The sequence below is a fragment of the Agelaius tricolor genome, unplaced genomic scaffold, assembly GCF_023055355.1.
Source record: "Agelaius tricolor isolate 1412-34295 unplaced genomic scaffold, bAgeTri1.0.p SCAF_6, whole genome shotgun sequence".
In the NCBI taxonomy this organism is placed as follows: domain Eukaryota; kingdom Metazoa; phylum Chordata; class Aves; order Passeriformes; family Icteridae; genus Agelaius; species Agelaius tricolor.
The window spans coordinates 34,009,098-34,022,279 of record NW_027269266.1 but is presented as its reverse complement, the minus strand read 5'-3'; the positions used below and the strand labels follow the sequence as shown (position 1 = coordinate 34,022,279).

The following is a 13,182-nucleotide window of genomic DNA, read 5'->3' as shown; positions in this document are numbered from 1 at the left end:
ATGAGGTACTAATTTCTTATTTCATATAAAATTAGCTTTAAAATTGTATTACTATTAGAATATTTTTAATATAAGATTATTCATTAAGGAAATTTATATACACTGATGTGCCTTTAAAATCCAGAATCAGGTCTCAGATGTTTCCTATAATCTCTTCTCCTTTAACACTGTATAACACCAAGAGGATTTGATAGGTCAGTCCATTTGAAATGATGATTCTTAATTTTGTTGATCAATACTAGTATTCCATCAGAAGTTAATAAATAAAGTTTTATTAAATGAAATGTAACTTTAAAACTCAATTCTAATACATTTCTAAAAGGAGTTATGTACCTGGAATCTCCAAGTATATTTTTAAGTGGCATCTCTTGGCTTCCACAAAACAAAGCACATCAGACTGCACTTTTTCCCTAAATTCAATGTGTTTACTAATATGGCATCCAAAGTAGGACAACTTCTTCTAGAAGATGCCTTCTAACACCTCAGTGCTAATGCCATGTGTTTCTAACATAACTAGGAAGAATCATGGAAAGCAAATGGATCTTTCTTGAAAGTACTGCCTTCTATTTGGGACTAAAGGAAAAACATAACCTTGGTGAAACTATGCCAAACATTCTTAGACATACAAATAAGGTCTCTGATAAGCATTAAAGTCTCCCTTTTCTATCTGTTGTATATTCTTCCCACATTTCCACTTAGTTTTTTCAAACTAAAATATTTCCATACTCTCTTTTAGTGTATTTCTAATATTCCTTCAACAATATAGGATGAGGGTTGAGTTCTGGAGTCATATTTCCACTTCACATTCACGAAAATACGCATGTGCATTCAAAGTTGCATCCATAGAGTTCACCTAAAATGCTCCTCTGACATGATCCATTCTTAGAACTGTTCAGAATTAGACTGAAATAGTTCAACATACAAGACTCTTTAAAAAGCAGGTATTCCATATGCATCATAATACAAAGGCACACACATGAACCAATAAATTATTATAAAACTGTACCTGCATATTTTCTCTCAAATCCGTAGCATCCCGAATAGGTTGGAGGGCATTCTTGAATACTTCATCTATTGTTTTAATCCATAATGTTCTCATAGAAGCATATTCCCTTGATTTCTTGCCCTTCCTCACAGAGAGGCCCCTCTTATGAGGTTTCCCACCACCCCTTCGATTAGTAATGGCCACATGCACAAACAAGGAAGCATGAGCTAAACTTTCACCAGTCAACGACTGCAGAGGAACGTGCCGATAACCAGTCTGGAGACACTCAAAGGGAATAGTGTACTGCCCAATAAACTCGTCCCAAATGTAATCATCATCCAGCACTACAAAACGCACCATAGCTAGCTCTGGTAAATTTATTTGAAATTCAAAGCTTTCATCAAAAATTGGATTATCCCCGTTCTGATGCATAGTTTTCGTCCTTTGCTCAGCACAGTCAGCAGGGATTCCATGTATTTCGACATAGACATAAGGATCCACAACATCACCTTTGGCACCTGATCCTTTGGGTTTAGGGAAGTTTTGCCCACTAATGATTTTAATATGAAGCAGCTGAGGTGAAACTCCAGGCACGGTGTCTTTTGTATTCGCACTAAAGAAGGAAACTTCTTCTCTCATGATAGCAGGACGAAGGACGTAGCCACAGTTTCCATTTTGTCGAAACCAACCAATGTTAAGGTCCATCATTAAGCCAGGTGTCTGAAAGTTCATTGCTACTATCTGACAGCCACATTTCCAAAAGTCCTGGGGATTCATATTACTAGAGTCAATCCTCATAGGACTGGGGAAAACCCTCGCGAGAAAACGTTTGTTATAATTTACAAAGTCTCCTGGGTTTTCGTTGGCATACTTGCTAGCAAGCACTTCGTTAAAAGAGCACACCTCCCAGTACTTCTGGAGCTGAAATGAAACTTGAAACTCTTTGAACTGAACTGATTTACATATGCTCACCAGCTCAGAGAGATCTTTGCAGAGCTGGAATCGTTTCCCTGTCATTGAGTTTTGCTGTTCTACCCCCTCTTTCGCCACTCTCTGTGACATTTCTGCTCCTTCGTCTTCATCTGTAACATCTCCCTCTAGTCCAGAACAATTAGCAGAAAGCTTCTTTGCTTTAATTAGTATTTTCCCTTTAAGTGATTCTGGTGATGGTAGATAAGACTCTTCAATGTTTGGAGACTGCGTATGCAGTTTGTCCCCCAAAATTTTCTTCATGTGCTGTACCATCACTTTCTGCTGCTTAATAGAACAATGATTTTCTAAGCACAAAATAAGAGGGTATTCTGAAGCAAAAAAGGCATACTTGTTAATAATGTCAATGACACTACGGAAGACAATTTGTGATGTCATTGTATGCCCAGTGTAAATCACGGGCTCGTTATCTGGACCATCCCATACGTCCAGCTCAACACTTCGACAACCCATTTTTAGAGCGCGAATGTAACCCGTGATGTCAGAAGGCCCTCGAAACTGATCCTCTATCAAGTATGTATTATGAGATGAGTTAATAAAATAATGAGATAAAGGTTGTTTCATATCTTGACAAACTTTTTTATGCTCTGGATCAAATATGTGGCAGTCTGGTGAAGTAAGGTAATTCGTAAACCCATCTATAGAAAGACAACCCTTTTCCTGGCCTTCTTTGGCTGGCTCGTATTTCTGAATAATTTCAAGGCTTATTTCTTCTGTGACCTGTGCCATACCCTGCTCTGCTTCCAAAAACATCATGAGGTCCTTGGTATCTAGAAATTCTTTATTGCTTGAAAACTGAACTAACAGGAAATAGATTTCAGGTCTGGTACAAAGCTCATGAAAAACTTCAATAAATTCTTCTTTTGTTACTTCAGTACCAGCTTTTTCCCTGGATCTATGTAACTCTTTGAATTTTAGTTCAATTTTGTTAGTTTTTAAACCAGGGTTTAAGTCTTTTATAAATTGTACAGCATTACATAGGGGTATATGTCCCAAATTATCTACATCTGATTCACTGAACATTTGTGAAAGCCACGAAGTCCGCATATTATCTTGAGTAGTTCCTAACATATCTAGAGTGTGTTTTCCATAAGAAATCAGGTATCTTAAGCCAGTAACCCAAATATTTGCAACGTCCGCTGAGTTAGCAACCAGATCTAGCGACTCATAATTTTCTCCATATATAATTGAAAATGCACAATCTTCTGATATCTGGTCGTATATTCCATTGCTGCGAAAGATATCCGTATTTTTTCCTGTTCTCACTTCTTTGATTGACTTGATATCAATCTTTGCTTTCTCAGAATCCTTTTTGGAAGGCTCCCAGCGCAGAGACTGCATATCAGCATCCAGGAGGAAGTAGCGGTGGTACACCCTGGAGTTGGATCGGACCTTCTTGAGCTCGGAGCCTTCCACCATGGCGTTGATGCAGTCGCTGGCGCTGCTGATCTTCTTCTCTGTGGGCATGCTGCTGAACGACACAGTCTTCTTCCTTTCTCGCTTCTGCTTCGTACCATCCTGGTAAACAAGGGGGTGGGGGGGAGAAAAAAGTAATGTGTCAGTGTGATTTTGGTCAACATTGAAATAGCTTTCAACTTAAAGCTGAAAGTTCATCAAGCAGTTGAATAAAGTCTGTGCGATGACCAGTAAGATGGAAATTCTTACTGGCACCATCACAGAATACTAATAATGCCTTAATATTTGCTCTTGCTTCTATAAGCAATCTTCCAGGGTTAATTTTTAGTACTTTTGATGGACAAAAAATTTTTAAAAATTAGTTTTGAATGTTAACAAAATAATAATGCTGTATTATTGCATACATGTATGTGCATTTTATTTTATGAGTTGTACCCTACTTAGAGTACAGGTTCTAAAGTCAAGGCAGTAGGAAGCTAGCTTTTCTCTGAGTCCTTATGCAGTCCTATAGATACTTGCCAAACTTGTCAGTACAGAATGTAAAGCTTTAATACCATGCTGACAGGGTCCTTGGACCGCAGAAACATTAATACACAATTAACTACATAAAATCCATAGGACACAGTCCTAATTACATAAAATCCATAGGACATAGCCTTAATCTTATCATACAAGACTTAGTAAGCACTTCTTCAAGCAAAGCTCCCTTCACCAGAGCACCCATCCATGTTCTTCCCACAGGCTGCCCCCAGCACTCACACATCCCTCCCCTTAGCAGGAAAATACCCACAACATCTAAGGAAGCTGCACTGAAACACAAGCAACTGGACAGGAGCAGATGCAGCTCTGCAAGTTCTGAGCTTCAGAAAATACAGCAGTGACTCAGAAGGGAACTTCTGAGATGGTTTAATTTAACTGTTTCCAAAGAACCTTCATGTCATTAGAAAGAACTTGAATAGATGACTTGGTCAGGAAGGGAAGCAAAAGAGATTCACCATTGCTCTTAAAGCAATTAGATAACCCAGAGATCTTACTTTGCTAGAGAAAGCTTGGGCATATAAGGATATATAAGCCTAAAAAAAGAGAGGAAAGGTAATTTAGCTACCTTTATTGTACCTATTTGTATTAATTAAAGCAAATGCAAATAAATCAGCAGCACATGACTCAAGTACAATCAATTTCATAAGAATTGAATTTAAGAAACTTGTGCACTTTCATTATCTGCATTTTCTGAGACTGAAAAATGCTAAGATTTTTCTTCTGAAAGCAACATGTCTTGAGGAGCAACTTTTAGTCTGAAATAACACTTGCACTAAAATATTTTTATATATAACTATTTTAAGATACCTTAATTAGAAGTGTTGTTCTTATAAACTAGCACAGTGCAAAAAATTTCTTTTCCAGCTTTACTAAAAAAAAAAAAAAAAATTATATTCCCTGAAACAGTTTTCCATTTGAAGTATGTTCCAGTGCAAATCAGCATTGCTTAAATGGCAGAAAGGAAAGTGAAAGAAAACTTTTAACGATTGCTGTGCTGAACAGATGTTCAAATAAAAACCATCTATTACAAAATGCATTTCCAGCTCAGTACATATGTGCTGTATGTTGAATTTCATTAAATTAAAAATGCAGCGTCCTGGTTTTGCAATTTAATTTATAAGCATCTGAAAAGTCTTTCACTGAAAACAATGATTAGTAAAGTGAGCACCCTTAATATTCGATGTTCTGTGTTTGAGAAAATTAATCAACCATACTATTCTTGCACCTTTAATGACAGCAGAATTTGCTTTGTTCAAGTTCTCAAGAGACCAGTAAAAGTGAATAACCCTGCAGAGGACTGCTTTATTTCCAACTGCAAATCAAACACCTGCAATGGATACTGCACAGGGTTGACTCTCAGAATCTCATTACATGTAGTTTAAGCATAAGGATTGTTTCCAAACAAATGCAAAATTCCTTAACATAAAAAAAAAGAAAGAAAAGAAATCAAATGTGATTTTTGTTTACAGAGATTTTTGTTCTATTTTAAGCCTAGCTTGTTTGTCTACCTATTTATATCTCCTAACCTGAAAAAGTGGCAAAGGACAGTCCCACATAAGTGAGCAATGACATTCCTGCCTGATACTTCAAGGCTTGGAATTAAGCATTTTGAAACTCCTTAATGCTACAGATTCCTCAGTCACAGACCTGGGAGAGGAATACTGTTGATTGAGAGACAGCTGACACCAGAACCATCAGGGCCTGGCAAGTATTCCTTACCTGACCATGATCAGAAGAAAGGTCTACACCTTTATCTATGATCAGGACTGTATCTGATCCAAGTCACTGAACCACAAAGGAAAACAAAATATTTTCTATTTCTTGATGCCATCTGATGTAAAGAAGCCCATCTCCAGGCAGTTCCATTGCCAGCTCTGAAAGCTTGAATTGGAGTTCATGCATGTGGATCAGAGGAGCAATTCAATATATCACCTGCAAAATTATTTTGCCTGCCTGCCAGATGAATTCGCAGCCAGTTCAGCAGTACTCTTCATTTTTGCAGGGTAAAGGAGTCTAGCCACTCAGATTATTTATATAAAGCCAGCAGCACAGGGTGAATTGCTGTGAAAACATTCTGAGCTCCAGAACACCCTTCCTAAATTTTTGCTTCTCCAGAGATCAATAATCCTGAACTGCCAGATTGCCTGTGCAAATCCCCATCCTGACAGACATGAAGTCATGATCAATCTCTGCATGATCAGAGTAACTTCAAGAATATTTTATCAAAGACACTGTTGAGAAAAATTCATCTGAATTACCCACCTATCTGAAAAGACACAGAAAAGAAACTCTCACTCCACAAGCTGAGAATGCAATTGCATAGAGCATGCACAAACTGTGGGAAACTCATTTGTGAGCCTTGGCAGTATAGTCTGGCATGGAGGAGACAGATTTATTCTGCTCTAAGATGTGGAGGATTTCACCCCAAAAGTGAGGTGGCATTCATGAACTGGGTCAGGTCTCTCATGGCCTTAGGTCTGCCTTGAATCAAAAAGAATGGCACATCAGAAAACTGCATCTGAACAAACAGGAGTGATTTCTTGGCATTCATAAGACTTACAGGGTTCTTGCTGTTCAACATGCTGGAAGTGACACTGACTCTACAGTGCAGATGCATAATTCAGTCCAAGGCAGCAGCTACAACTTTTGTGCTGAAACAACTTTCAGTCTTTCCAGGATCTCCTACACAATGAAGAACCATATCTATCTACAGTTTATAGTATGTCCTGACATCATTACAGGATTTCCCCTAAAGACTGTCTGTGCTTCATAAGACTTAATCACTGAAACCAGAACAACCACCTCATCAACACATTTCCTAACACTATTTATGCCCCAGCCAAGATGTTTTGAGGAATAAAGGAGACCACAGATAAAACTGTTTTGAAACATTGCTCATAACCACTACAAGCAACTACACAGAGTTTAGTTTATCCACAAGTTCGTAGCAACAGAAAGCAAAGTATCTAGCAGTTTAAAAAATAGCAATAATCCCAGCTGTCACCTGTGGCACTTAAGAGACAGAGACAGCTGGAGAAAATGGATTAAAAGCACAAGGAGGGAAGAATATATCCACGATAACTTTTTTTTATTCCTCTCAAGGTACCAACAAAGAAATAGCTGTGTGACTAAGAGAGCACTATCTACAAAATAGAATTCTGCAGACAACAGAGAATCTTGAATCAGACATTGAGAGAGATGCACATAATTCCTGAACTGCAGTGCTTTTAATTTATGCAACTTTGTGATAAAATTACTTAAAAGGCAGCTTCAATAACCACTGGTACTGATAGGGGCAGAGTTCAAACAGAGATTTGATAATGTAACAGATCGGGATGATAGAGGAAATGATGAGTAGTGTATGGTTTGTAAATATCTCCCAAAGGAAAGGAAGCAGAGAGAGAACTTTATGACCTGTAAATGCCCAGATGAATCATGCCCCAGAAGCAGTACTTAAAAAATATTTAAACACCAAGTTGCCAAGATGTTTAGGTATCACTTGGTCCAGTGGAATTAAGAACACAGCCCAGGGCAGGGGCTTGCCAACCCCCTCAAAGTGGCAAGTGTGGGGCAGCAGCTGGAGCAGAGTGCAGGACACTCCTTCCACCTGCCAATACAGAACAATCCTCACGCTGGCCCATGCAAACTTTGGAGATGGGTGCCTGTGATCCTGCCTCTCTCCATGACTAAAGACATCTGCTCTTTTCAGAACAGAGCACTTCAAACAGACGAGACAACAATAACAAGAGGAAGTGACACAATGACAGATTTTCAGAGCACTCTCTGGGAAGTGAAAGTCCCTGATGTCACAAAGTGTAAAACATTTCACATGGTGACCCTGAATGCAAAATTTAGTCCATGTAGCAAGGACCTGAACACTGGATTTTTTCCTCTCAATACACACCTCCCCAGGTGACAGGTCCTGCCGCTACTTGTTTGTGCTCTAACCATAAAGAATTTCCATTCCTTTTTATATACCAGAGGCTCACCAAAGCATGGAAGGCAGCTCCATGCTTGTCTTGAGAGCACATGGCTGAGGACTCCAAGATGCCCAGGCAGAGGGAACAGAGCCCAGCCCCTCCACGAGCTGCTGAGTGCTCAGCCAGCCAAGCAGTTAGGTAAGAAACAAGAACACTAAACAAGAGCACAAAACACAACACCTGAAGTGCAGCACCTCACTGCAGGATTTTGGATTGCCAAGGGCTGAGCTTTGACAACCTCTGAGAAAACTCACACACCTTGAGGCAATGATGGTACAGTCTGTAAAAGCCACAGCCCCGAGAATGCCTACTGAGTTCATCCCAAGCAGGCTTAGAAACAAGATCAATGTGAACCATTCAGCCTAGAAAAGTCTGCACAAAGGTGTAGTAATAAGACTGCAATCACGTACAGCATTTCAAGAGCTTTCAATTTTTATTTTTTTTTCATACAAGTTCTGAATTGAGTGGCATGCTAGTGAACCTGAGGGCCAGTGGTGTGCCAATACTCTGAGCAATTACAGGTAAGTAGGTGAGGCCAGACCTAAGTTTGGTAATTTTAATTTTTATCAAATTACACCATTATTTCATATAATACAGCATGAAAGCTATTTTAGATGCAATTTAATGTACATCTGTAGCAAACAGTTTCAGTAAAATTCAATACTTTATGATGAGAACAGGCAGCCTGATGATTTACATAATGAACACAGAGTGCACTACTCTTCTGACACCATGCAACTCATTGATGACTTTTTTTTGTAGTAGATATGATACTTATGTAGCCAATTTGAGTACAAGACCTGCCTGTTTTCATCAAATGCAATTCAGCAGTAATTGCAAAATCACCTAGCTTGAAGACATAATGAATAACAAGCCTATTTCAGGAAGTGGTAAATTAAAAAAAACCACAATTGATGCTTTGTTTATTTAATTAAGATTCTTAAACATTTTTCTTCAAAACAAAAACCTTGAAATTTATAGATTTTCTTCATACTTAAGGAAGCATGTCTATACATAATTAAGTCTACTCAAAGGAAAAAAGCACATTTTTAAGTTCGTACTTTAAAATATTAATTTTTAACACATTTTGTTAAAAGCATTATAATATTATATTATATTATTATATTATAATATATAAGAATTATAATATAAAGAACTTGTATAAAGAATTATAATATAAAGAACTGTATTATAGTTATAAGAACTTATATTATAATATAAAGAACTTGTTCTTTAACTTGTTCTTTTCCAAGGTTCCACCTGTGGTTTTAGAGATATAAATGCTAGTGTACATGAGCAAATAAGCTACAAAAGCAATGTCAAAATATCATATAATCTTTATGAATATTTTTAGCACCAAAATTTTTAGGGTTTTCTTTGAAAAAATGCCTGTAACTGAAACAGCAATGATGAACAGGACCACTTGTTTTTGGCAACACATACAAAAAATAAATCATATTATGTATAGTTTAACTATGCACAGCTGCCAACTCATTCTACAACATAGAATGCAGCACTATAAAAGAAGCTAAGCAAGTTTATGTGTAAAAGAGGCAGTAGGAATAAAGGAAGGAAAATATCAGGTAATTGAATTTAGCACTGATTTCAAAAGTTACATGCAGTTAAAGGCAGATGGGGAATCTTCTTTGGAAGAGTGTGGGGGAAAAGGGAGAAAAGAGCTGGGAGAAGGAAGGAGAGAGGTGATGGTGCAGAAAAGGCACTTCACTATCCTTGCCCTCGATGCCCCCTCTCTCAGCCTAATTATCCTGGAATCAGCAACTCAGCAGAAGAATCTGCTGACAGCCACTCCTTAGCCCCTCTCTTCCAGCCAAGCATCCTCTCTTCCTTTCCATTTGCCATTACCAGGAGATTCTCACTAACCCAGTGACCCGGATTCAGCAAAAGGCACGTCCTTTTTAATGCTGTTCCACAGCTGCCCAAAGCTTCCAGAGCATGTGGAAACCAGAACAAGAACAAACTCTCCAAGCAATCAGCAGCTCAGCTGACAGGATCCCAAACACTTCAGAAATGGCACCTGTTAAATCAGCCTGTGTCCAACAGACTCAGCAGCCACTGTTTGACTGCACACAGCTCCCAGCAGTTGTATGTAAAACAAAGCAGAGTCCTCAAGTGAAACAACAGCTATCTGAGGAGAGACAAAACACCAGCTATTGGAAAACACAAGTCCTCCCACTTGTTATGAATCACTGTATTTGTGCTCAGCATTTAACTATTTCCCCAAAAACCCAGTACTCATGACATATCTGTTGTTTGCAGAAATCTTTGAAGAGGAACATATTTATCTTATGTGTGGCAGGTTGACCCCAACCAGACCCAGTTACACCATGTTATAAATAACAATGAGGAACAAAACTATGATTAGTTGAATAAGTAACAATTCCGGATTGATTTTGTTGTTGTTGTTGTTTTGGTTGGTTGGGGGTTTTTTGTTTGTTTTTTTTAGTTTGTTTGTTTGGTTGGTTTTGAGTTTGTGTTTTTTTTAGTAAATGAATTCTGTGATTAAAGGAATACGGACACAGGTGCTCAATATTCAAACAAAAATTACCTATATTATTTCAGATGAGCAAACTGCATGGTTCATGATAGAGTTAAACCAATTCTCTCTTCAGCCCCTACTCCAAACATTAATTTTCTGTCCTGTCTCTTCCTCCTCCTGCCCCAGTTGCATTCTCCCTTCTCCCCAGCCCAGCTCCTCAGGCCCTCATTAGCAGCTGTCTAACACACAGTAAGTTAATTTACCTCACTACCTCAGGAAACAAAAAATCTATTTTCTTCCAAATAAGTTTTCTGCAATTTTAGTGAGCTGAAACGATTGTGGATGTGGCCAGCTAAGTATCAGAGCTGGTTCAAATTAACCACTAGAAGCGAGGAACCGATTAAAAATGGGAGGAAAGAACAGAATCACTCACTTTTACCAAGAAATTAATTCAATTAAAATCAATGCAGTTGAAACTCTTCCATTGAAATCTGATCCTACATGAACTGACAGTAGAGTTTTATGTCATTAGGTTCTGTGGTGAACTCAATAACCTTAAAGGCCTTTTCCAACATAATTCTATTAGGGAAAACAAAATCTCTCATCTTGGTCCACCTCACAGAGTACAGCCACAATTTCGCAAATATATAAAATATAAAGGCAAGCTATAAAAAAGAACTGCCAACATCATAAAATAACAGAATTGAGGTTTTCAGGCTCTTGGGCTCATTTTGTTCTGCCTCATTTCCAGAAAGGAGGACACCAGAAAATTTATGATTCAATGACATGAGAGAGATCACTTTCACATTATCTGTTAGAAAGAGCAGAGAAAAAACAGTAGCCTGTGCTGGCCTTGTTGCTGTTATAGCAGCAATTTAACTCAAAAGACTGTGACTGCGACAAGCCAGGAAATAACAGGATATCCTGGTTTTGCAAATAGAGTCTAGACCAAAGGCTTTCTCTGCAAAACTTCCTACAGAAGAGCTTATTTAGCCATTTGATCAGCTTACCAAGAATAAAGAAACCATCTTTTAATACGTTTTTTATGTTGCTGTCTCAAGTATCCTCAGGTTTTTCATTATTCAAGTGCTCTCACAGGATGTCACAGGGGAGTTTTCCCTGTGCTCCATGGCACAGATACAGATTCACAGAATATTCTGAGTTGGAAGGGACCCACAAGGATCATCAAGTCCAAGGCAGACACTTCTTCCACAAATATTCCAAAGACATCCACAGACATGATGCTGTTGCTCCCTTCTCACTCTCTCGCTCTAACATAAATCCACTCCATATTCTTTTGAAGAGAAACTAAACAATCTGATATTGCCTACTCTGCTGAAAATAAAGGACTTGGAGCTACTTTTACTATGCTTGACTTTGACCTAAGCTTTAAAAAGTCTATGGCAACTAAGCCTTCCCCATTCTGCAGTTCCATGATGCCATTTATGTTTGCATTCCAGCAGCAATTACTAGGATACAGCATTCTAGGATTCTGTCATTTTATAACATAATTTTATAATTTAATTATATTGTACTATGTATGACATTATAATTCTATAATACATTGATATATTATACAAATAATATTATATCTGAAGATTAAAACACAGTAGCAAAACCAAAATTCAAACACCACTGAGTCATTCTTTCTTGTATGAGTTCATCTGCATATTCATGAAATTAAAATGAAGGGTCATTTGGTTTCAGGGGTTAATTTCCAATACAGATTAGTAGGGGAAAGGGGAAAAAAAGTCTGATCTGAAAAGAAAATAAATAAGAAGCATTTAAGGAAACTCCCCAGACTGCTGTGAGCACTGAGAGAGCCAAAGGCTGAGTTATGCTTGGCATGAGTGTCTCAGCTCTCAGTGTTACTGAGTTGGTTACAGTTCAGCCTTCTGGGGAGCACTTCCAACAGAGCAAAAGAGGTATCTCATTTTCACAAACTTGATAAAAGCAAAACATGCATACTTTGGATCCAAACAACCAACATCTTAACCAAATCCATATACACTGCAATAAATATTTATGAAAAACAGCAGTTACTAACTCCTGAGTCTTAAACTGAGGAAACTGCACTGACAAAAAGCTGTTAAAAAATGTGTGATGGCATGAAGAATTTTAACCCTAGGTAAGTGAGTGGATTGTTTTTTAGATTTCTAATTTCTCACATACTAAGAGAAATCATACCTAATCTATGAAAAACAGGTAATTTTAACTACTGCAGAGAAACTTAGGTTTATTATAACCACTTATTTTTTCTGCCATCAATTATCAGAAAAAGTGATAGAAGGTACAGATGCTTTTAGCTTGAATAATAACTGAAGATGTCAAAGCTGATGCTGCACGTAAAGATACTGAAGGATTTGAAACTGGCTCAACAAAAAGGTTCAACAGGTTTCAGCACAGCTCAGGAGGGAAGAAGGCTCTGAGTTTTCACAGTTATCCCTAAGACCCACAAGATGCTCTTTCTGCACACATGCCCACCTATTTAAACCCTGAGCATTTTCGTTTTCAGGTCTTCAATAACATTTTAAGTACCCAAGCATTATAGCTAAGATACACTTTCAGGGGCATTTTAATCAAGACATATCTACAAGATTTAATATGCAGCAGTCTGAAGCTGAGTATCAGATTCCCTTCAAGAATTCATGGCTGTGTGTTAGTTCCACTGGTAGAAAGCATGGCTTTTTTCCCTTTTTTGTTTCAGTCATAAACAGCATGAATTGGCAAAATACGTAGCACAGCTGTCAGCCTTTAAAGCAAAAGTACAGCAT

General features: G+C 38.0%; 1 protein-coding gene across 1 annotated transcript in view; it reads right to left on the bottom strand.

Annotated features, from left to right (window-relative positions):
- The window catches only part of PLCL2 (phospholipase C like 2), a 100,384-nt gene that overhangs the window by 41,743 nt on the left and 45,459 nt on the right, over window positions 1-13,182 (bottom strand). The window contains exon 3 of the mRNA XM_071429300.1: window positions 1,007-3,493. Within this exon, the coding sequence (XP_071285401.1) occupies window positions 1,007-3,493 (2,487 nt within the window). The remainder of the gene's footprint in view (window positions 1-1,006; window positions 3,494-13,182) is intronic.